General features: G+C 43.8%; 1 protein-coding gene, 1 non-coding gene and 1 pseudogene across 7 annotated transcripts in view; 1 reads left to right on the top strand and 2 right to left on the bottom strand.

The window, feature by feature from the left end:
- Positions 1–753: 753 nt before the first annotated feature.
- LOC129042116 (epididymal secretory protein E3-beta-like) lies at positions 754–10,284 on the bottom strand (annotated as a pseudogene).
- Positions 4,748–4,874, bottom strand: LOC129043322 (U6atac minor spliceosomal RNA). Its single transcript, XR_008504414.1, has one exon. It is a non-coding gene; the product is annotated as a U6atac minor spliceosomal RNA (small nuclear RNA).
- A 3,019-nt stretch (positions 10,285–13,303) lies between the features above and the next one.
- The window catches only part of UBR5 (ubiquitin protein ligase E3 component n-recognin 5), a 152,441-nt gene continuing 140,221 nt past the window's right edge, over positions 13,304–25,523 (top strand). For 4 of the 6 annotated variants that reach the window (XM_054498353.2, XM_054498352.2, XM_063669005.1 and 1 more), the window contains exon 1: positions 13,304–13,832. In XM_054498353.2, coding sequence (XP_054354328.2) covers positions 13,771–13,832 — 62 coding nt within the window. In that variant the 5' untranslated portion in view covers positions 13,304–13,770. The remainder of the gene's footprint in view (positions 13,833–25,523) is intronic. The other 2 variants (XM_054498355.2, XM_063669006.1) reach the window with 1 other exon arrangement.

Raw genomic sequence — 25,523 nt, 5'->3', positions numbered from 1 at the left:
TTTTAGTAGTGACGGGTTTTCGCCATGTTGGCCAGGCTGGTCTCGAATGTCTGACCTCAAAGTGATCCGTAGCCTCGGCCTCCCAAAGTGTTGGGATTACAGGCATGAACCACTGTGCCCAGCCAGCCACCTTCCCTTTTTATCCTGGGGAGAAAGGACTCAATCTCCTTTGAACTCCTATTTATAAAGCTGAACCACATGAAATTGTTGTTTCTATGGATCAAAAATGGCCAAATACTGGCTATTTTATGAGGATCAACCTAGTATACCTTCTGCTGACTCAGCACTCAGTCTCATTTTGTAGTACTTTCCATGACTAGAATCACGGTTTCTTTCTTTTCTGGCTTTCTCCCTGCCTCCTACTCCCACCCCCACCAAATGGAAGCCCCATGAGAGCAGGACCTGTGCTCTTATTCTTTGCTGTGATTCTAGCACCCAACATACTGCATGGTACATGGTAGGAGCTCAATGTTTGTTCAGTGAATGAATGAACGCTTTGCCCTGGGGTCTGGGCATTAAACATATTTGATCTGGTTGTGGGATTGTGTAAGTCTCTCTTAGTCTTGCTTTTCTCAGCTCTAAAAGTCAAGTTGTAAAAATAAATAAGTGATTAAATAAATAATAAAAAGAAAAAAAAATAAAGCCAAGTGATGGGGTATAGCAGGTCAGTGGTTCCTCAAATCACTGGTACAACTAGAAACACCTGCAAAGCATCACAAACACAGATTCCAGGCTGACTCCAGATCAATGGAATCACAGTAGTGTGGAGGGGCCCAGAAATCTGTAGGTATCTTTGTCTCCAAAGATGAGTCTCAGGTAGCCACTGGAATAGCTATCAAACCTGCACTTCGGCACCACCAGATTCCATACACCCACGGGGCATGAACTGCAACTGTCTTGGTCATTGCCAGGTTTCTCAGTGCATGGCACAATGCCTAGCAGGTGGCAAACAGCGACAAACAATTGTTAATGCATCTTGGAGGTCTTTTTATATTTCTGAGAGCATCTTAAGGTGCCAAGGCCCATTAGGCTAGTTGAAAGAGGTCTCAGATGGATTGACCTTGAGAACCTAGGGTCCCCTTGCACTCCCACACTTGAGACGCGTTTATATTTGTGGCAGTGTGTAACAAGCCAGGTGATACTGAGCAATTTAGCCTCCCTGAGCCTCAGATTCTTATGTGAAAAGAGGACATTAGGTTAAATGACCACTAGGGTCCCATGGGATTGATCTTGCTTTCCATAATGACTCTACTACTTAACTGTGTGACTTTGGGCAAGTTACTTAACCTCTTGTTGAAGTATCTGAAATCTTACCTCTCCCACTTCTTGTCACTGACTGTAAGCCCTGTGAGGCTGGCAGAAACTTTACTTATCTCATTGCATGTATCTGTAACAGTGCTTGGCATACAGTGATATATATATATGTGTGTGTGTGTGTGTGTGTGTATATATATACATTTTTTTTTCTTTGTTTTGTTTTTTGAGACAGTGTCTTGCTCTGTCACCCAGACTGGAGTGCAGTGGCACGATCTTGGCTCACTGCAACCTCTGCCTCCTAAGTTCAAGCAATTCTGATACCTCAGCCTCCCCAGTAGCTGGGATTACAAGTGCGTGCCACCTCACCAGGCTAATTTTCTTGTATTTTTAGTAGAGATGGGCTTTGCAATGTTGACCAGGCTGGTCTGCAACTTCTCACCTCAAATGATCTGCCTGCATCAGCCTCCCAAAGTGTTGGGATTACAGGCATGAGCCACCTCGCCCAGCCAATAAATCATTTTATTGGATGAATGATAGAGATTTCTTTAATGCAGTGAAAAGGTAGAAGCTAGCTTAATTAAAAATTGTATATATCAGCTTGAACTCAGTATGCTGCTAGTTGAAAACTCAAAGTGACACATTATCTTTTCCCCTTTTAATTTTTTTTTTTTTTTTTTTTGGTAGAGATGAGGTCTTACTATGTTGCCCAGGCTGGTCTCAAACTCCTGGGCTCAAGCAATCCTCCACCTTGCCTCCCAAAGTGTTGGGATTACAGTTTGAGCCCCTGTGGTTGGCCCCTCTTTTGAAAATAACAAATGTATTGAGATATAATCCACATACTATAAAATTAACCCATTTAAAGTGTTTAATTTAAAAAGCTGGGTGAGGTGGCTCACACCTGTAATCCCAGCACTTTGGGAGGCTCAGGCCGGTGGATCACCTGAGGTCAGGAGTTCGAGACCAGCCTGGCCAACATGGTGAAATCCCGTCTCTACTAAAAATACAAAAATTAGCCAGGCATGGTGGCGAGTGCCTATAATCCCAGCTAGTCAGGAGGCTGAGGCAGAAGAATCACTTGAATCTGGGAGGCGGAGGTTGCAGTGAGCTGAGATCGTGCCATTGCACTCCAGCCTGGGTGACAAGCAAAACTCCATTTCAAAATAATAAAAGTAATAATGCTATAATGAACATTTGTGTATAAGTTTTTGTGTGAACATACATTTTCAATTCTCTTGGGTAGGTACCTAGGAATGGCCTATGGTAACTCTGTGTTTCACTTTTTGAGGAAATGTCAAAACTGTCAAACTGTTTTCCAAAGTAGCTGCTCTATTTTACATTCTCATCAACAATATATGAAGGTTTTAATTTTCCACATCCTTGCCAACATTTATCTGTCTCTTTTGTTATATCTTTTCTTTTTTTTTTTTGAGATGGAGTTTCACTCTTGTTGCCCAGGCTGGAGTGCAATGGCGCGATCTCGGCTCACCGCAACTTCTGCCTCACAGGTTCAAGTGATTCTCCTGCCTTGGCCTCCCTAGTAGCTGGGATTACAGGCATGTGCCACCATGCCTGGCTAATTTTGTATTTTTAGTAGAGACGGGGTTTCTCCATGTTGGCCAGGCTGGTCTCGAACTCCTGACCTCAGGTGATCCACCCGCCTCGGCCTCCCAAAGTGCTGGGATTACAGGCATGAGCCACCGCGCCCAGCCTATCTGTCTTTTTAATGTTAGCCATCTTAGTGGCTGAGAAGTAGTATCACATCACTGGTTTGATTTGCATTTCTTTGATGACTGATGATGTTGAGAATATTTTTATGTGCATATTGGCCATTTGTATATATTCCCTAGAGAAATATTGATTGAAATAATTTACCCGTTTTATTTTTTCAGATTTTTAACTTTATTTTATTTATATATTTATGTATTTATTTATTTGTTTTTCAGACAAGGTCTCATTCTGTTGCCCAGGCTGGGGTGCAGTGATGTGATCTCAGCTCACTGCAACCTCCGCCACTCATTTCAAGCAACCATCCAGCCTCAGCCTCCTGAGCAGCTGGAACCACAGGCATGAGCCACCACACCCAGCTCATTTTGGTATTTTTTGTAGAGATGGAATTTCACCATGTTGCCCAGGCTGGTCTTGAACTCCTGAGCTCAAAGAGATCCACCCACCTGGGCCTCCCAAAGTACTAGGATTACAGGTGTGAGCCACCACGCCTGTCCGGATTTTTAACTTTATTTGGCACTATGATGTGTTTTATTGGGGTTAGGAGGCTTGACTTAATTTAAGACAACTCAGTGCTCTCTGATAGTCTTTTATCCTAATATGAGCTTTAATTTTTCACCTTCAAAATATTTATTTTCCAGACTACAGTCCTTGATGGAACAGTCAGGAGTCAAACATCCTGCCTTCTCTCTGCTTTTTGTGTTATTACATCTTCACAACCCAGGGCTTTACTGTTATTTACTTATCTTCTTTCATACATTTAAAACCAGGCGCAGTGGCTCACACCTGTAATCCTTCAGCACTTTGGGAGGCTGAAGCAGGAGGATTGCTTGAGCCCAGGAGTTCTAGATATAGTGGTGCACGCCTGTAGTTCCAGCTACTTGGGAGGCTGAGGTGGGAGGATCACTTCAGCCTAGGAGGTTGAGGCTGTGGTGAGCCATGATCGTGCTACTGTACTCTAGCCTTGGATGACAGAGAAATACTCTGTCTGAAAAAAATAAATAAATTTGAGCTCATTGTCAGCCCCTTGTTTCCTCTTTGCCCTTTAAAAAATGGGGTTAATTGTCCTTTTATTGTTGAGTTGTAAGAGTTTTATATATATTCCAGACACTAGTCCCTTATCAAATATATAATTTGCAAATATCTTCTCCCATTCCATGGGTTGCCTTTCTTGATGGCGTCCTTTGAAACACAAAAGTGTTCAATTGGTTTAAGTCCAATTTATCCATCGAATTAAAATAAAAGAGTTAAATTCAATTTATCTTTTTTTTCTTTGCTGTTTGTGCTTTTATATCTAAGAAACCATTGCTTAATCCAAGGTTACAAAGATTCACTCATATTGTTTTTTTTTTTTTTTGAGACGGAGTCTTGCTCTGTTTCCCAGGCTGGAGTGCAGTGGCGCGATCTCACCTCACTGCAAGCTCCGCCTCCCGGGTTCACGCCATTCTCCTGCCTCAGCCTCCCGAGCAGCTGGGACTACAGGCGCCCGCCACCACGCCCCGCTAATTTTTTGTATTTTTAGTAGAGGCGGGGTTTCACCGTGTTAGCCAGCATGGTCTCGATCTCTTCCCCTGGTGATCCACCTGCTTCGGCCTCCCAAAGTGCTGGGATTACAGGCGTGAACCACCGCGCCTGGTACTCATATGTTTTCTTCTGAATTTTAGAGCTTTAGTTCTTGCATTTAGGTTTACAACTCACCTTGAGTTAATATTTCTATATGTATATAGGTATCAAGTAGGCTCTGTCTTTAAAAAACAACCACCACAACAACATGATGTTTAGATGCCATGAAGTAGGTGGCAATGCCTTAACTTCATGCATGTTGTCAGGTCTGAGAGCCTCTTCCATCCTTGTCAAGAGGAGTGCTAACGTTCTCTCTTTTCATACAAAACTTTATTTTTATCTTTTTTTTTTGAGACAGTCTCGCTCTGTTACCCGGGCTGGAGTACAGTGACACAACCTCAGTTCACCTCCCGGGCTCAAGTGATCCTCCCACCTCAGCATCCCCAGTAGCTGGGTCTATAGGCGTTCACCACCATGCCTGGCTAATTTTCTGTTTTTGGGAGAGACGGGGTTTCGCCATGTTGCCCAGGCTGGTCTCCAACTCCTGAAATCTAGCAATCCAACCGCCTCAGACTCCCAAAGTGCTAAATTTACAAGCATGAGCCACCGTAAAAAGATTTTTTTTTTTTTTTAAGCCAGAGTCTCGCTCTGTTGCCCAGGTTGGAGTGCAGTGGCGCGATCTCAGCTCACTGCCATCTCCGCCTCCTGGGTTCAAGCGATTCTCCTGCCTCAGCCTCCCCAGTAGCTAGGATTACAGGTGCCTGCCACCATGCCTGGCTAATTTTTGTATTTTTAGTAGAGACGGGGTTTCACCATGTTGGTCAGGCTAGTCTCGAACTCCTGACCTCAGGTGATCTGCCCACCTTGCCTTCTAAAGTGCTGGGATTACAGGTGTGAGCCACTGTGCCCAGCCAATAATCTTTTCTCATAGTGAAATTTAGCACACATATAGAAAATTATGCAAAACAAAAATGTACAGCTAAGGCTGGGAGCAGTGGCTCATGCCTGTAATCCCAGCACTTTTGGAGGCCAAGGTGGGTGGATCACTCAAAGTCAGCAGTTCGAGACTAGCCTGGCCAACATGGTGAAACCCCATCCCTACTAAAATACAAAAAATTAGCTGGGTGTGGTGGCGGGCATCTGTAATCCCAGCTACTCAGGAGGCTGAGGCAGGAGAATCGCTTGAACCCAGGAGGTGGAGGTTGCAGTGAGCCGAGATCACACCACTGCACTCCAGCCTGTGTGACAGAGCGAGACTCCGTCTAAAAAAAAAAAAAATGTACAGCCAAGTAAATGATAATAAATGAACACCCTGTAACCAACACCCAGGTCAAAAAATAGATCACTGTCAGCACTCCAGAGATTCCCCTTGTGCTACCTTCTAATGGATACTCCTTCCTCCCCCATAAAGTAACTGCTACCCCTTAAGGTAACCTTGTTTGCTTTTCTTAGTTTTGCTCCCTAAACATGCATCCTTAACAACAGAGTGTCACTTTGCTGGTTTTTGAAGCTTATATCAATGAAATTGTAACATTTCTGATTTCTTTTATTCAACATTATTTTTGTGAGATTCATTCAGGTTTTGCAAAGAGCTTTGGTTCATTCGTATGTATTACTGCATGGTATTACACTGCATGAACATGCCATAATATTCTATTTTTGATGGTTATTTGGATTATTTACAGTTTGGGGCTTTTACAAAGAATGCTGCTATGAACATCTTTTTCTGTGTCTTTTCCATTCAAGCATTTCTCCTGCCTCAGCTTCTCATGTAGCTGGGATTACAGGTGTGCACCACCACACCAAGCTAATTTTTGTATTTTTAGTAGAGACGGGATTTCACCATGTTGGCCACGCTGGTCTTGAACTCCTGACCTCAGGTGATTTGCCTGTCTCGGCTTCTCAAAGTGTGGGGGTTACAGGCGTGAGCCACTGCGCCTGGCCTATTTTTTATTTAATTTTTTTTTTTTTAAATAAAGATGGGTGTTATTATGTTGCCTAGGCTGGTCTTGAACTCATGGGCTCAAGTGATCCTCCTGCCTCCTCCTCCCAAAGTGCTGGGATTATAGGTGTGAGCCACCATGCCTGATCCTTCTGTGTATTTAGATCATCTTTGATTTCTCTAAAGAAAAATTCTTTTTGATATAATTTATTTAAAGGAAGGGAAGATCATTCAGCTTGGATAGATATAAGGAGAATTGATATCAGAAAAAGTCTTGGGTTAGTCAAGAAGAGATGGCATATGAGCTGAATCTTGGAAAAAAAAGTAGGAGTAAATTAGGTAAATAGGACAGAAGTGTATTCCAGGCACAGAAACAACACAGGCAAAGGTATGGTATCAAGAAACCATGTGATACATAACTCAGTAGTTGGAAAACATTGATACATAAATGCAAAGGAGAGAGTGGCAGGGGCCAATGATGTAGACAGAGGCCACTACTTGGCAAGTACAGAATACTGTAGCAAAATTTGGGGATGTGGGTAGACCTTCTAGTAGCTGACAGGCTCATCATCTTCAGGTCCTCTGTGCTGTCAACCTACTCATCCACGTTAGTGGAATTCAATGTAGTTGAAACTTCTGCTCTCTGTGTAGCTTTTTTTTTTTTTTTAAAGAGACAGGGTTGGCTGGGTGCAGTGGCTCACACCTATAATCCCAGCACTTTGGGAAGCCAAGGTGTCACCTGAGATCAGGAGCTCAAGATCAGCTTGGCCAACATGGTGAAACCCCGTCTCTACTAAAAATACAAAAATTACCCAGGCGTGGTGGTGGGCGTCTGTAATCCCAGCTACTCGGGAGGCTGAGGCAGGAGAATCGCTTGAACCCAGGAGGTGGAGGTTGCAGTGAGCCCAGATTGTGCCATTGCACTCCAGCCTAGGCGACAAGAGCGAAATTCCGTCTCAAAAAAAAAAAGAGACAGGGTCTTGCTCTGCTTCCGGAGCTGGAGTGCAGTGGTGTGATCATGGCTCACAGCAACCTCAATCTCCAGGGTTCAGGCAATTCCCCTGCCTCAGCCTCCCCAGTAGTTAGGACTACACGTGTGCATCATTATGTCGGGTAATTTTATTTTTTTTTTTGTACAGATGGGGTCTGGCTATGTTGCCCAGGCTAGTCTTGACTCCTGGCCTCAAGTGTTGGGAATATAGTTACGGCCACTGCACCCAGACAATGTGTTGCTTTTTTTTTGAATTCTCCTGGTGACACCTGAGTTCTCTCAGGGCATTCTGGGCCTATATACATACATTTCTGTAGCGTTCATTCCAGTTGTCATTGACGCATATATGCTCCATTTGTACCATGAGGTATAGATGAACATCCAAGAGCTCTTGTCTTTCAGAGCTTCTTTTTCCCTCATGAGGACGTTGCATTTGTATTTTCTGAATTCTTGGCTTGGACTTAGGTAGTGCTGTTTCATGAATTCCCTCCAGGAAATATCCTTGCTGTGTACACACAGCCTGCATAGGATGCAAAGCAGGGCCAAGAGAGTGCCCTAGATCTTTAGAGCATGCCGTCTCAGTCACCAGGGCCCCCTATCCAGATTCAATGTTCCGGTTCACTGGTTGTAGTGGGGATCAGTATAGGGATCTGAAGAGCAGTATATGTCCTCTTCCTTCTCTTGGAACCCAAGAGGTGTTTACCAGTTTACACTAATGGATGCAACCCAGGAACAGCTGGATGGAAGAGATGCATAGGACTAGGTATGGGAGAGAAGCGTGAGGAGCTTCCATGCCTTCTGTGTTCATGCCACTCTCCCAGCACCTCCACGTCGTCAGCAGTCTGGAAGCTTCTCAAAAACATTTTAAACCTGTGTACGGGCTTTGGCATCTTTTATTGGCTGTTCTTATATATTAGATATTTAATCGTTTTTAATATTATTTTAAATGATGTTTAAAAATGTTCAAGTCCTAATTCTTTTTTTTGTATATAAGACAATGAATTTTTGTTGGACATTAAGCTAGCTATTAACAGCTTAGCTAAACAACCTAGGAGCAACCATTAACTACTGTGAGATGGGGTTCATGGATAAATACCCCTAGCTTCCTCCCTCCTCAGTAGGTTAATTCTCAGGTATGTCCTGGTCTCTCAGAGGGTTCCCAGTGGGATTGGGTCCCAGTTGCCTGTGGTAGTAAAACACTTATCAGCCCATCTTTTATTGGCGTTTCTCCCATCCTCATACATTTCTCCATTCCCACACAGTGCTTCCTGCAATCACCTCCTAAATAAACGATTTACAGCCAAATCCTTCTCTCAAGGTCTGCTTTTGGGGAAACCAAATCTAAGATATGGCCTATTTCAGGGAGGCAGTCCCTCAGGTCTGAACACTGAGTAAGAGGGGTTCGTTAGCACTCCCCACTGCATTGGGTGAAACTAGACATCAATCCCTGTTATCTTAGTGCCAAGTACCTGTCAGACCTGCTCTACTTCAGCTTCTCAGTTTGTATTTCTGGAATTGACATGCATCCCAGGGGAAAAGTGGCTCCAAACAGAGGACTCACTTGGGGCTTATTCATCCCTTGGACCCTGGTTTGGTAATCCATCATTATTTTGTTAGCTTTCTTGTGCCATTAAGCAAATTTGAAGAAATATTTTGCCTAACTTTTCTAGTTGTCCTCAAAGGGAGAATTAGTTCAAATTATTAGAAAGGAGCTCCCTTGAAAAAGGAGTCTGTTTTCTAAGGTTGTATTGCACTTTGACTCTTCAAAGAGCTTCTGTTGACCCCTGCTTATCTCCATTATCTGTATTTCTTCAGCCCCCATACATGTGATGGTCTTTCACAACTCCATGCTTTTACTTGTTTTTCTCTGTTCGAAGTGTGACCCACCAAGGTGTTACAGCCCTGGGAGAGGAAAAGTCTTCCTAATATGCCATCTGGGACAACAAAAAGGTAGCAAAGCCAAGATGATTATCAAAGACCAGAGAGGCAGTTTCCCAATAGGCTGTCTAGAGGGAGCAGACCAACTTTCAACCAGGAGAAAAAGTCTCAGTCCTAGGAAACTAGGAGTGGGTAAATCAAGTTGAAAGCAGGATAAAAGCATAATGAAAAGACAAAGGAGAGATTTGGAAGAAAGAGAAGTGAGGCAAACTATGGGCATGGTGTGATCTGTTTGGGGGCAATTCTAAAAATATTAGATTTAAGCCAGGTATTCTATTTGCTCAGAACATCCTTGAAAGCTCAGCTTGGCCGGGCGTGGTGGCTCAAGCCTGTAATCCCAGAACTTTGGGAGGCCGAGGCGGGTGGATCACCTGAGGTCAGGAGTTCGAGACCAGCCCGGCCAACATGGTGAAACCCTGTCTCTACTAAAAATACAAAAAATTAGCTGGGTGTTGTGGCAGGCACCTGTAATCCCAGCCACTCAGGTGGCTGAGGCAAGAGAATTGATTGAACCTGGGAGGCGGAGGTTGCAGTGAGCCAAGATTGCACCACTGCACCACTCCAGCCTGGGCAACAAGGGTGAAACCCCGTCTCAAACAAAAAAAGAAAAGAAAGCTCAGCTTGAGTGGCTTTTCTTAATTCTCTTGGCTGGAATCACTTCCTCCTTCAACCTCCACATTACTCTTCTTCCATTTATCATATAATTGTTTTGTCTATTGGCTTTGAATAGTCTGTTCCTTCTAAATTATTAACTTCTAGATGGCAGCAGTGGTATAGTGGAAAGAACAAAGGAATCCAAGTCAGAAGACCAGGGTTTCAGTATCAGCTTCAGTACTTACCGCAGGTGTTTGAGCCCCAGTGTCCTCATCTAGATAACGGGGATATTATAATTTACCCTATAGTGTGATTCAAGTATTAAAAGGTGTAAGGTGTAAAAGTTGAACATAGATGGGAGGCCGAGGTGGGCCGATCGCTTGAGCCCAGGAGATCAAGACCAGCCTGAGCAACATGGCAAAACCCCGCCTTTACAAAAGATACGAAAATTAGCCAGGCGTGGTAGCCTGTGCCTGTAGACCCAGATACTCGGGAGGCCAGTGAGGGAAAATTGCTTGAGCCTGCTAGGTGGAGGTTGCAGTGAGCCGAGGTCATGTCACTGCACTCCAGCCTGGGTGATGGGAGTGAAATCCTGCCTCAAAAAAAAAAAAAAAAAAAAAAAAAGGGGAACATTGCACCAGACAAGTAAATGTTTCCATTTGCTGAGCCTACTATGTATATGAACTGTCCTAGGTGTCTGACGTACATTATCTTATTTAGGTCTCACTGCAACCCTGTGTAGATAGATCTATTAGTATGGAATATTTAACAAATGAGGAAAAAAGATGCAATGATAGGTTAAATCTAACTAATTTTTTTTTTTAAAGACAGATTCTCATTCTGTCGCCCAGGCTGGAGTGCAGTGGCACAATCTTGGCTCACTGCAACCTCCACCTCCCAGGTTCGAGCAAGCAATTCTCCTGCCTCAGCCTCTGGAGTAGCTGGGACTACCAACACTCCTGCCTAATTTTTGTATTTTTAGTAGAGACGGGGTTTCACCATGTTGGCCAGGCTGGTCTCAAACTCCTGACCTCAGGTGATCCACCCACCTCGGCCTCCCAAAGTGCTGGGATTATGGGCGTGAGCCAGTGCACCCAGCCAAATCTAACTAATCTAAATCCAAGTAAGGCCACATAGTTAAGTAGCAGAAACAACTGAAATTTAGATCTGGGCTGGGTGCAGTGGCTCACACCTGTAATCCCAACACTTTGGGAGGCCGAGGTGGGTGGATCACCTGAGGTCAGGAGTTCGAGACCAACCTGGCCAACATGGTGAAACCCTGTCTCTACTAAAAATACAAAAATTACCCAGGCATGGTGGCGGCGCCTGTAATCCCAGCTACTCGGGAGGCTGAGGCAGGAGAATCACTTGAACTCAGGAGGCGGAGGTGGCAGTGAGCCAAGATCGTGCCATTGTACTCCAGCCTGGGCGACAGAGCAAAAACTCCGTCTCAAAAAAAAAATTTTTTTTAGATCTGTTTGGCTTGAAATCTAGCAGTGTCTACGGTCTACCTTCCTTCCTCAGGGCTCCCAGGGACATCTAATAGTGACCTTGAAATCACTTTTTAGTCTAAACTAATCTGGGCCAATGGTTGAGCCGGTAACCTACAAAAGTGTTCCATTATCTGCCTCAAGGGTACTAGGTCTATCCTGATTTATAAGTAATTTTTCATAAATTTTGCTCAAAAGAACTTCCTAAGCAAAACTGTGTGTGTGTAATTCATGAACAGACCACCTCTGTAGAAGGAACGTCATGTTCTCAGTTTTTGCCTTCGAAGAGGTACTTTATTTTTTAAAGAAGGTCATAGAAACCTTTGAGAAGAAAGTCATGAATTGGTTCCTTAGGGAGAAAATCCCAGATTTATTCGATTAAAAAAATTTTTTTTTTTGAGATGGAGTCTCGTTCTGTCGCCCAGGCTGGAGTGCAGTGGCATGATCTCAGCTCACCACAACTTGCCGGGTTCAAGCGAGTCTTCTGCCTCAGCCTCCTGAGTAGTGGGGATTACAGGCGCGCACCGCCATGCCCGGCTAATTTTTGCATTTTTAGTAGAGATGGGGTTTCACCAAGTTGGCCAGACTGGTCTCGAACTCCCAACCTCAGGTGATCTGCCATCCTCGGCCTTCCAAAGTGCTGGGATTACAGGCGTGAGCCACTGTGTGCCTTGGCCAAAACTCTGAAAGTGTCTTATAGTGGAAACTCGGTATAAAAGATCCTATCTCGGCCAGGCGCGATGGCTCAGGCCTGTAATCCCAGCACTTTGGGAGGCCGAGGCGGGTGGATCACCTGAGGTTAGGAGTTCGAGACCCGCCTGGCCAACATGGTGAAACCACATCTCTACTAAAAAAGAAATACAAAATTAGCGGGACGTGGTGGCGCATGGCTGTAATCCCAGCTACTCCATAGGCTGAGGCAGGAAAATCGCTTGAACCCGGGAGGCGGAGGTTGAGGTGAGCCAAGACCGCGCCATTGCACTCCAGCCTGGGCAACAAGAGCGAAACTCCGTCTCAGGAAAAACAAAAAAAAAAAAGAATTTTCCGTTCTGAGTCCACTGATCATAAATTGAACTCCTTTGTAGAAGAGGTTTATCATCTTTCATTTAAAAGTAATAAAAAATCACGAATCATTTATATCAGGAAATTGGTGGAAATTTCCACATTTTGTCTTTGGGCATGTGATGGTGGTGAGGAAACTGGGGAGACCGAGGTAATAGAAGTTGCTGCAAAGTCAACTCCATGATCCTACTACCTCTTTCTGGAAAGGCCCTTACATAACTTCCTTACTTTTCCAATAAAAGGCTGTATATGTCTTGCCCCTTAACTGATTTCACCAACTTCCACCTTAAATACAACTGCGGAGGAAGGATGAGAAGCAACAAGAAACCCCTAAGGATCCGCCAAATAATTAGGGCTGCCCCAGGGGAATCCGGGCGAAAGAACACAAGAACCCCTCTTCCTCCTCACCTCCTCTGGGACACACACTTATCCTCCCTCCCGGCAGGTTAGCCCGCAGCCTCCTCCTTCCCTAACACGTGCTCTCCGGAACACTCACTCTGGAGACATCCCACCCCCGGCGGGGCTGGGCTCGGGAGTCGAACGGACCAATCGGCACGCGCCTTACAGCGTCGTGGCCCGACAACGTTGAGCCGCCCAATCGAGGGGGCCTTACCGCCCGTTTCCCGGAGCCCCGCCTCTCGCCGCCGCGCCCCCGCCCGCCGGTCTCCTCCCTCCTCCTCCTCCCGTTTGCCCCTCCCCCGCCGCTCCGGAGCGGAGCCTGCGAGACGGAGAAACTGGGGCAGAAGTGAAGATGGCGGCGGCGGTGTTGGTGGCGGCGGCGGCGGCTTCTCGCTAGTGACGCGCGGTGCGGGCTCATCTCCTTCCCCTCCTTCCCCACCTCCCCTAGTACCGACCCCGTCCGCCGCCGGGACCAGACCGTCCCCTTAGCCCGCAGCCAGCAGCCGCCCCTCTCCCAACGCCCGTCTGCCGCTGGCCGGCGGCGCGCCCCTGGTCCCGGCTACCAGCCTCGCACTCCGCGCTGTCGCCGGGGGAGCGGGTGGCGTGTGGATTCGCCCTCCTGCCCGCCCCTCCGGGCCGCGGACACACGCCCGGCAGGGAGGCGGCGGCGGCCCCTGCGTATTTGCTTCCCTCCATTTGGGGACTGGGAGGCGGCGGCGGCTGTGGGTTTTGGGGAGGGGTAGAGGGCTGGGGGGCGGGCGAGAGCGGGAGGGGGCCGCCCTCGGGAGGAGGACGAGAAGGAAAGCACCATGACGTCCATCCATTTCGTGGTTCACCCGCTGCCGGGCACCGAGGACCAGCTCAATGACAGGTAATAGGGCTGGCGGGTCGGCGGGCGCGGGGGGAGGGGCGCCCTTCCCTCCCTCCCCTCCCCCACGGGCCGTGCCGGGCGGGTGCGGGTGTTTACGCGCCGGCCGGCCAGCTGGGGTGGGGTGCGGGGGTCCTTACTGCCTCCTACTAGGCTCCTTCCGGGGCAAACTTCTGATCCCGGGGACAGGGGGCCGCGGGGGGAGCGCGGTGTAGACGGCACCCGCGGTGTAGACTGGAGAGCGCGCTGTAACCCCCCTTCCCCCTCCCGCAAGGAGCGGCGTTGAACTCGGCGGAGATTGGGGGGAGGTTTCTGGCTCCCGGGGGGCAGGCGGTAATTACTGCCCGGCCAAGGCCCGAGGAATCCATATTAGTCAAAGTTGAATTGAGACAGACAATGCGGATGGGGGATGGTGGAGGTAAAAAGAGAGGGAAGAGGAGAAGCGGGGCCAGGGGCCCCGGGGTAGGCTGGGCTGGGCTTGTCCCGGGCCCCCGGCAGCTGTGTCCGGTGGGGTGGTCTGGACCTGGGGATCCCAGGGTGGGGTTGGGGAGAGAAGCCAATTCCCGGCAGATTGCTGGGAGCGGGGGGGAGGTGATAGTTGGGGGAGGGAGTGAGGGAGGAAGCGCCATGATTATTGTTATTATTATTAAATTTGAGCCCCTGCAGTGAGGTTTGCCTGCCCCAGGAGGAGATGGATTCAAGCGGGGGTGGGGAAGTGCATTGGATTCCCTTTGCTCTCCTCCTGAAATGGTGCTGGCAGCTCCTGCTACTAGCCCCTGTGGTGCGAGCTTTTTTGTTTCCTTTTCTATTCTAATGATAGTGTTTTCCTGAGTTGTAATTTGACAGCTGAAAACCGTGCGTAGAGTGTCAAAGGGAAACTCTTACGTTTGCAGTTCGCAATGCTGCTTTTCTTAACACGCTGTAAATTTCTGGGTTGGGTTTGCTGTGGGCGGAGGATGAATTATGATTTTATTTTATTTTTTTGTCTTTTATAAGAAGGCTGTTTTGGTTTGGATTTCTCCCTTTCTTCGGCCACCGTTCCTTGCCAGTTTAGGATATTGAATTTGCAGTGCCGCATGCTGTCAGGGAACTGAGATAAAGCAGGAAAAGTTCCAGTGTTGGAAAACAGACTCAGGAGGTTGAGGGAGGCCTCCATTAAAGCATGTCTTAGAATCTAAGACTCAGATCTAATGATGGGCTAAATGTTTACAGGATCACAAAGTGGAGCATTTTAAGTCTTCCTCTCTCCCAGTACTTCACTGCTCTCTACATTTCTTTTGCGTATAGAAGGCCATCTGGTCCCAAGTTTAGAAGTTAGATAGAATTTTTGCTAAGTGACCGGGTGACTTAAGTTGCATGATGCCCTATTTGTCATGCGCTTCCCAGAGGGAGGAAGAGGCCTAACTTGCTGCTGAGATACTGGCCTCTTGTGTCAGTGTATCTAACCGCCTCAAGTGGAGCAGACAGCTTTTAAATCCAGAGCTGGCGGTTTAGTTTCTGCATTTGGTTCGGATTTGCCTAATCTTTGCTGTAGCCATATTGTATTTAACATGTTTGGGAATCTTTTGAAATACTTACTGAAAATACTAACTACTCAGAGTTGTCACATGGTTCCTTTAAATTCTGAAATAAGTTATTTAACATTTTGTTATGTGGTTCTTAGCCTGACTTTACTTCATTAAAGATCTTTTGAGACATTAACATAAGAATTTTTTGATAAAATTTAGAAACAGGGTAGTAGTGAGGATAGCTCTACGGTCATTAATAGAACCATGTTGGTAGTGCTTGTCTTGCTACTTAGAAAATTGCACCAGAGAGAAGAGAGGTAGGGCATCTTTTCTATATTAGTCCTAACTTTATGTACCAGGAATCCTGACTAGTTTACTCAGTTGACTGTGCATGCCAAAACCTATTTTGCGGTTGTGTTGGGCACTTTGATTCATTTTTGAGCATTCCTTTTGCTTCAGCTATTTGAGAAATTTACAAGTAATGTATCTTTTTAAATGCTAACCCTTCTTTTTCCATTCCTAGTATAAACAATCAGCTTTGTTGGATTCTTCTATCATTATACAACATTAAAAATATTTAGATCATTGTGACTTTTAATTTCATGAAATTAGGAAAAAAGTAGACTTGAGTCATAACATGTGCATCAAGGTGGCAGATATTTGAAAAATAGAAAGGTGCTGTAGGTGAAATTATAAAGAGCTATATGGTTGTATCTAGTAGTGGTAAACATGTCTTGTCTTTTGAGATTTGTGAAGGCAGCATTTAAGATGGCACATATCCTAAGTTTTGAAGTAGTTGATTTGTGGCAGGAGCTGTTCTGTGTTTCCGTTTCAAAAGGAAGGCTCCTTTTTGCATACCTACTTGTAAAGTAATAGGATCAACCTGTCACTTGAGAAAAATCTGTTTCCAAAAGAGACTGGTTTTCTGGAACCTTTTAATTAACTAGAATAAGCGTATTTTCATCTAAAGATAAAAACTTTACCAAGTTTTAGTAAGTTTGGGCAATAAAAAAGAGACTGCTACTGTAGCTTGACTTTTTTTATTATGAGAAATGTATGAGAGTCACAAATATAATCATAGTTATGTATGAAAAGGGTGTAAATAGATAGACTATACTTTGGACTAAAAGTAGTAAGATTAGACAGGCAGAATGGTACTGCAAATAAATTGCTCAGTTGAAGAAAACTTGGTCCTCAAAACAGTAGTGTTTTCTTCTCCAAATACGTTTTCTTTCTTTACCCACATCCTGTTAAAAAGTCAAATATTTTGTTCAGCATCATAGTCTGATGTCTCAAGTGTCTAAAATGTACAAAGCATAAAAAAGTATCTTTTTTTCATAATTTGTGTTTTCAGACATGCCAATAATGAATAATAATGATGCCAGGATGAAATTGACAAATACAGGTGGGGATGGCTGGGGTGGAAAGAGGAGGATGTTGGCTGTGACTTCCCAGAATGATTACAAGGTCCCTGGCACAGAATGCTGGGCCCTCAAGCAAATATTCATTGAGCTGAATTGAAACCATTCAGTGCTCAGATACTTTGGACATTTTGATCTCCTTTCCAGTGGATTTCTTGAGTTATTACTATGTTCCTGCTTAAACCATTGTCTCAGAGAAACAGTAAAACAATATAAAGAATGTGGTTCTTCGAGCTTGGGGGGAGAGCTGGAAAGGCCTGCCTCACTAATAGCCTGGAAAGTGCCTCACTAATGAGCTGAAAAAATAGGCACAGAGATTTACAGTGTTTATGCAGGGGTACAGCTACTGAGAGACAGCTGAGGTCCACCTGATGGGTCTTCTGACTTTTTTTTTTTTTTTTTTTTTTTTTTTTTTTTTAAAGTCCAGGGCTCCATTCCACTTCACGTGGCTCGTATTCCAGAATGGTTCTGCTGTCTCAGACATCCCAGCCTTCAGGCAGTGTGGCCACCTGTCTTAGAGTTTTGATTCCATTTTCCCCTCAACTGCTCTCTCCAGGGCTCCTAATTGGTTTATGCCTTTTTTTCAGAGGCTGACCATCTTAACCTTTTCTTGGTACTAGGTTAGGATAGGTCTTCTTAAGGTGATGTGGTTATGGCATTTATTGTCCTTGTCCTGAATTATTCCTCAAGATGCAGGTTAGTTACAAAACAAACCAGTTCTTATTGCTTGTCTGTATGTGGAATTTTCCTGTGAGATTTGCCTTTTGGCATTACAATGTATTATGCAATCATAAACAGTCTTTATTGAGATTGTCATATCAAAAGGATTTTTCTCTAAGGAGTTTCCCTTTCAGGTGTCATAACTCAAGGTAAGATACTATAGACAGGAGTTTCAAACTCTGTGCTGGTAGCCTAGTCATTTAACCTCTTAGAACCCCTCACATCAATCTCTGAATTAGGTGTAGCACTCTCCTCAAGGTCAGGGAGGAACAGTTGAGACAGTGGATGGGAAAAGATCAATATTATAATGTGGATTCTGTGGAAAACATTACGAAGAGATGGTTACTTTTAACTTTTTATGTGTTGTCTGGTTTCCAGATAGCAAAGCAGGAACTCAAAAAAGTTGCCCTAGAATATCCTTAGCATTGAGAGTAGAATCGACTCTTAGTTCTAGATTAGTACTTCTCAGCTTGGTGTGATTTTGCACCTTCCACACCCAACCCCCTCCCCTTATTGGGCAGTGTCTGGAGACATTTTTTTATTGTCACAGCTGGGGCATTGCTACTGGCCTCTAGTGGATGGAGGCCAGAGATGCTGCTAAACATCCTATAATGCATAGGATAGCCCCCACAACAAAGAATTACGGGGTCCAAAATGTCAGTTGTGCTAAGGTTAAGGAAGCCCATCCTAGATGATCTTCAATGCATTTAGTTGTAAAAATAAGTGGAAATGACTTTTATGAAGAATGTTTCAAGCAATATACATTCTTTTTTTTTTTCTTTTTTGAGACACAGTTTTGCTTTGTCTCCTAGGCTGGAGGCAGTGGCCTGATCTTGGCTCAATGCAACATCCACCTCCCGGGTTCAAGCGATTCTCCCTCCTCAGCCTCCCAAGTAGCTGGGATTACAGACGCACACCACTGTGTCTGGCTAATTTTTGTATTTTTAGTAGAGATGGGGTTTCGTCATGTTGGCTAGGCTGCTCTTGAACCTAACCTCAGGTGATTCATCTGCCTCAGCCTCCCAAAATGCTGGGATTACAGGCATGAGCCAATGTGCCTGGCCACGATATATATTCTTAATTTTTAAAACATGACTATTTAAGATTAAGGCCCGGCCAGTGGCTCACACCTGTAATCCCAGCACTTTGGGTGGCTGAGGTGGGCAAATCACTTGCGGTCAGGAGTTTAAGACCCCTTAGCCTGGCCAACACGGTGAAACCCCGTCTCTGCTAAAAATACAAAAATTAGCCGGATGTGGTGGTGGACGCCTGTAATCCCAGCTACTCAAGAGGTTGAGGCAGGAGAATTGCTTGAGCCCATGAGACAGAGCTTGAGCCCGTGAGGCAGAGGTTGCAGTGAGCCGAGATTGTGCCACTGCACTCCAGCCTGGGTGACAGAGCAAGACTCTGTCTCAAAAAAAAAAAAAAAAAAATTAATTAAGATTAATTAAAATTAAATAAAAATTTAAGTCACTTCATCCGTAGCTAGTCACATTTTAAGTGCACTGTAGCCCCACGTAGCTACTCACTACCACATTGGACAGTGCAGATACAGAGCAGTGCCATCATCACTGAAAGTTCTCTTGGATAGTGTTGGCATAGAAAATGTGTTTTTGCACAAGTCTTGGCATTCAGTGAGTGCTCATTATGTTTATTAAGAACTTTGAGGTTTTAAAGACTCAGGCATATCTTCACTCTCTCAGTAGGAGCCAGAAAATATGCCAGGGATTATATGAAGCATAACAAAGGTTGTGGTGAGTAGAGGTTGTAATAGTTGAAAGCTGCTTGAAATTTTATTGTGCTGCACCAAAAAACAAAAAAACAAAAAAAATCAATCAAAAAACCCCCCAGGTATTGGGTCGTGTGGGATAGAGCATCATATCACCAAATCAGTGAAAAATCTCACCATTTGATTATTGAGATTGTTACCTAAAAGCAATACCAAATGCATTATGCCAGGTGTGGTGGCTCATGCCTGTAATCCCAGCACTTTGGGAGGCTGAGGTGGGCGGATCATCTGAGGTCAGAAGTTTGAGACCAGCCTGGCCAACATGGTGAAACCCCATCTCTACTAAAAATACAAAAATTAGCTGGGCGTGGTGGCGCATGCCTGTAGTTGCAGCTACTCAAGAGGCTGAGGCAGGAGAATTGCTTGAACCTGGGAGGCGGAGGTTGCAGTGAGCCAAGATTGTGCCACTGCACTCCAGCTTGGGTGACAGAGCGAGACTCCATCTCAAAAACAAACGATAAAAAACCAATACTAGATTTATTGTATTGGAAAAGTACAGTCTGGCCTAACTAAAATGTTTAAATGAATTTGCTTAAGTAAGATTAACAACAGGGTATAGAATAGCCAAGCAAAATAGAAAATCAAAACAAAGGCAGAGCAATTTTATAAATCAGGAAATCTGTGACTGAATCATAGGCCTAGGAATAAACAGACACTTGTGAAGAAAATTACAGGATACACAGGAATACGACTAGGAATAATAGGTGAAATTACGAAAGGTCAGGGATTTTTTCCCTAACAATTAGACAATTAGGTTATTTAGGAAGTAGTTTCCAAAGGAAAATTTAATTGCTGAAGACTGAGTTACACGGACATAGGTCTTATAAGGTATATTAAAGGGAGCAATTTTATGTTACAGGAGGATGTAGTTAATGTCTCCCCTCCCTCATTTTATCATACATATTTATTTTGTTTTTTGAGTCTCTCTCTTACCCATGCTGGAATGCAGTGGTGCCATCTTGGTGCAACCTTGGCTCACTGCAACCTCCGCCTCCCAGGTTCAAGCGATTCTCCTGCCTCAGCCTCCTGAGTAGCTGGGAGTACAGGCGCACGCCACCATACCCGGCTAATTTTTGTATTTTTAGTAGAGATGGGGTTTCACCGTGTTGGTCAGGCTGGTCTTGAACTCCTGACCTCGTGATCTGCCCGCCTAGACCTCCCAAAGTGTTGGGATTACAGGCGGGAGCCACTGTGCTCACCCATATTATACATATTTCTAATTAAGAAAACAGACTCCAGTTAGCATCCACGTTTCTGTCATTTTGACTCTGGCATTCTGGTCAAATGAAAATAGCCTCTTCTCTTGGCTCACTGTGGTTATGAATTGTTGGTTTATTTTTAGAACTGGTTTTTAAGTTTTCCCCTGAGTATTATTTTTAAGCCTTTTATTTTGGAAAATTTTAAGCATATACAAGAGTAGAGAGAATAGTATGATGAACAACCATGTTCCCATCACCCAGTCTCAACAGTTGTCAACTCATGGCCAGTCTGATTTCAACTCTCTCCCCATTTATTCTCCTCTATCAGGTAATTTAATTGCTGTATATTCACTGTGTATTTCAAAATATGAAGCCTTTAAAAAAAACCTGAAAAAACCTTAATAACAAAATTGCCCACATTTTCCTGTTGTCTCATAAACGCTTATTTCTGATTGACAGTTTTGATAATTTTACTTAATAAAGCTGATTGGGTTCTAACATGTTAAAAAATTTGACATTCGTAGAATAAGAGAAACTTGTTTGGATTGTAACCTTAGAAGAAGGGGCCACTGGGGAATTATTTAGTTCCTTAAAGCTCAGTGCTATAACTTTTTTTTTTTTTGAGATGGAGTTTTGCTCTTGTTGCCCAGGCTCAAGTGCAGTGGTGTGATCTCTGCTCACTGCAACTTCCACCTCCCGGGTTCAAGTGATTCTCCTGCCTCAGCTTCCCAAGTAGCTGAGATTATAGGCGTGAGCCACCATGCCTGGCTAATTTTGTATTTTTAGTGGAGATGGGGTTTGACCATGTTGGTCAGGCTGGTCTCGAACTCCCGACCTCAGGTGTGCACCTGCCTCAGCCTACCAGGATGTTGGGATTACAGGCTTGAGCCACTGTGCCAGGCCTCAGTGCTATAACTTCTTAACCTCCGGTATGACAGCATTTTTTGTCAGCAGTCACTTGTAATTGTTAGATAATGATGATAAGACAGGATTCTTGAAATTAAGTGATTTTTCCGTGGGGTCACTTTGAGAAATAAGATTGTCGTGAAAAGTTTGCAGTATTTTCATAAATTAATAGACAGGTGAGGTATTAGTCAATTGAACTTGGCTATAAGAAATTATTCTCTGAGATCATATTTCTTATTACTTTCTTGAGACAATCAGTGTAGTGGTAACAAAACCCCTTCAAAATTAGAAATATGATAAATTCTTAGATAACCATGCTTTGTAACATTGTCATTTTGTCAGGATATTAAAGAAGGTATTAATATTTAATGTTATTTTACTTGTAAATACACAATTTATGTTACTTGCACAGCTAAAGTACTGTTATTTGTTCAATTTCTGACAGTATCACTTAATAAAATGTCTTTGACTCTTTCATATTTATTGAGTTATACTTTACATTCAGTAAAATTAACCCATTTTAGGTGTACAGTTTGATGAATTTCGGCAAATGTGTACAGTTGTGTAACCGCCACCACAATCCAGGTACAGAACATTTTCATCACCCCAAAAAGTTACCTGGTTTCCCTTTGTATTTTCAGTCACTTCCCCCTAGGCTAGGTCTTGGCTACCTAGCAACCATTGTTCTGCTTTCTCTCACTGTAATGCTTTTCCTTTTTGAATTTCATAGAAATGGAATCATGTGTCTGTTTTCTTTTGCTTAGAACAGTGCTTTTGCGACAGATCTGTGTTGCAGCTTGTAGTAGTTTCTTCTTTTATGTTAAAAGTAGTATTTTCATTGCTTGAACTGGGAAGGTGGAGGTTGCAGTGAGTCAAGATTGCGCCATTGCATTCCAGCCTGGGCAACAGAGTGAGACTCTGTTTCAAAACAAACAAAAAAAGTAGTACTTATTTCATGACTGTACCACAATTTTTAAATCTGCTTTCTAGCTGATATAAATTTGGGTAGTTTACTCTTTCTAGCTATTCTCTAGTCTTTATTTTTTTCTTGTTTATTTATTATTTTAATTTTTTTTGAGACAGGCTTTCACTCTATTGCCCAGGCTGGAGTGTAGTGATGTGAACATGGCTCACTGCAGCCTTGACCTTCTGGGCTCAAGCGATCCTCCTGCCTCAGCCTCCTGAGTGTCTGGGACTACAGGCTTGCATTACCACACCTGGCTAATTTTTAATTTTTTGTAGAGATGGAGTCTCTCTATGTTGCCCAGGCTGGTCTCGAACTCCTGGGCTCAAGCAATTATCCCGTCTCAGCCTCTCCAAGGTGCTGGGATTACAGGCATGAACCACTGTGCCTGGCCTTATTTATTTCTTTAAAATTAGAGACATGGTCTTGCTGTGTTGCCCAGGCTGGTCTCAGACTCCTGGCCTCAGCTGTCTTCCCACTTTGGCCTCCCAAAATGCTGGGATTACAGGCAGGAGACACCATGGCTGGCCTGAAGTTTTTCTTGGCTTCAATTTATCACAATATTTTTCATAGGAAAAGTCCACTGATAATAAAAACCTAGATTTTTCTTGACAGCAAATTTTTATGTTAATTAAAAAACATACTAGTATATGTAAAAAGATTATATTTTAGAATTCCATTATATGTAATGGTTGTATTCTAGATTGCTAGTTATAAAGATTATGATAGTGGCTCGGCTACAAAGCACTGTGATGAATGGATCAGTAGATAAGTTTTTATTTTCTTCCCCGTGAGTTCAGGCTCCATTTCTGTGATATAGAAGTGTCGAGAACCTGCCGTTTCAAGAAATTGGCTCTGCTCCAGCATGAATCTGCTGTTTAGAATTCAGGCGATGAGGTACTCCAGGTCTTTACTTGAATTCAGATACCAGGTCTACCTCACAGACAACCTGGAACTCCAGAGATGGCCTTACCTGTGTCTCCAAGACTCTTACTTAGGGACATGGTGGAAATTTCATTTGGGTGTTTTCCGTGACAGCCTCCTTGTTATGAAGTGAGAAGTGGAGGAAGATGGTTTTTTAAGCCTTAAGAAAAGCTAAATTTGAGATTAGGAAGTTAATTTGATGGAGAAAGCTAAGAAAGCACAGACAATATGGTAGGGTTATTTTAATTTCTAAATGATGAAAACAGAGTTTTATATGGAAAGCTTTGGGGAGAGGGGTATTAGGTTTTTCAGCTGATTATCTGTTCTCTTATGTTGTAGTAGTGGCTTTGTTTCTTGTCCAGAAGTAATTCGAACTTGTTCAGTTATTGCTCTGTAACATCATCTGCCTCTACAAACCCTACTTTAAGTCTTTTAAGGAAGCATCAGCAATCAAATGATTTTTATGAAATTGTGGGCGAGTGTAGTTTATAAACATTCATTCTCTTTTTTTTTTGAGACAAGGTCTCGCTCTGTCACTCAACCTGGAGTGCAGTGATGCAGTATTGGCTCACTGCAATCTCAATCTCCCAGGCTCAGGTAGTCCTTCCACCTCAGCTTTCCTAGTAGCTGGGACTACAGGTGCATGCCACCACACCTGGCTAATTTTTGTATTTTTCATAGAGATGGGGTTTCACCATGTTGCCCAGGCTGGTCTCAAACTCTGAGACTCAAGTGATTCTCCTGCCTCAGCCCCCAAAGTGCTCGGATTATAAGCATGAGCCACCATGCCTGGCTAAACATTCATTCTCTTAATAGGCTTATATTTCTAGTGATGTTTAAACTTGTCTTCATCTCCAGGAAATCCTTAGGTGTTTTCCTTAAGTGATTGTGTTTTTTCTGCTTATCAGGTATTCTTCTGATTATTATATATAGATTAGAGAATAATTGAGTAGGGGGAGTGTGGGCAGTGGGACCTTTAGTTTCTGTAGTTGTTTTTTGGGGGAAGTACTTTTTTTTTTTTTTTTTGCCTCCTAGAGTTGCCAATAGGAGGATGAACCCAAATTCCTGCTACGTGAGACGATTCCTGGTAGGATTTTGTCACTGCCTAGAGGATGCAGAAACAGAAATGAGTGACTTCTGTAGTGTATGTTGGCAGGCCATGGTTTGCAGGTCAGAGATGACATGTGGGCTGATTTCGTTGGCATCTGTTCATCTTTCTGCTACTTTTGAGAGCCGAGAGCTACTGAAGAGTACATATGACACTTGCCTGCAGAGACAGGAGTCAGTACTGTAGTACAGCACAGGAATTAGCAGCCACCCCATACCATCCCTGAATGTTTCTGGTTTCATGAAACTCTAGAGTGGCAGGGACTCGAGGACAGTTGGTATTTGCTTTTCCCTAGGGTCTCTTTGCTTTTCAGAGGGCTCTGGGAATGTAAAAACTTCTTCAATTGACATGAAGATTCAGTCTTTGTCTTCCTTTGGTCAATTTTAAGACATTATTGAGAGGTAATAGCATTTTTTGGGGATTGGGGACATGATATGTTTAAGCTTTTTTTTTTTTTTAAAGTAGAAGGTTTTTCTGACAGTTGAATTGAATTATTGTATGAGTGACATAACCTAGTCAAATTGTAGTAAAATCATGGATTGTGGTGGCTTTTCCCAGTTAGGAGGTCTCTTGATTTAAAACAGTGCTTCTCATGGGATGGACTGTCATCAGGAGCAGCAAAGCTTTAAGACCACTGAGTAAAAAGGCTCTTACCCTCTTTTCTTTGTCTTAACATTGATTGATGATGGCAAATAGGGCCAAACTTGCCAGCTCTTCACTGCCGCCAACCTTCCTTCTCCCCTTCGACTTACAGGTTTTATACCTGTCTGTTTGAGAGTAGGATATTTTCCTGTTCCTTGATTTTGTGTGTGTCTCTCTGTCTCTAAGCTAGAGTAGTTTGTTTTTGTTCGCTTCTTTTTTTTTAACGACGAAATTGGAAAAATTTAGATTAAGTTACATAAATTCTAGGTCCTCTACACAACTGTGAGATACTGAAAGGATAGCTTTTTAAAATGCATTTCGGTGCTTGTAAGGTCACAGTCTAGTTGGGAGAAATGAGGCTCATCCATAGATAGTAGCACTATGAAAGACTGCTACAAAAGGTAGAGTTTGGGCATGGTAAATATTTGCCATGATATTGCCTGCACAGAGTTTGAGAACAGTGTTAGATTAGTTTTTCTTGTTGAGTAAATGCTTGTGTGCTTCTCATGTGCA

This window comes from Pongo pygmaeus, chromosome 7 (assembly GCF_028885625.2).
Source record: "Pongo pygmaeus isolate AG05252 chromosome 7, NHGRI_mPonPyg2-v2.0_pri, whole genome shotgun sequence".
NCBI classification, from domain to species: Eukaryota; Metazoa; Chordata; class Mammalia; order Primates; family Hominidae; genus Pongo; species Pongo pygmaeus.
The sequence above is the reverse complement of the archived record's forward strand: the minus strand, read 5'-3'. Positions and strand labels throughout refer to the sequence as shown.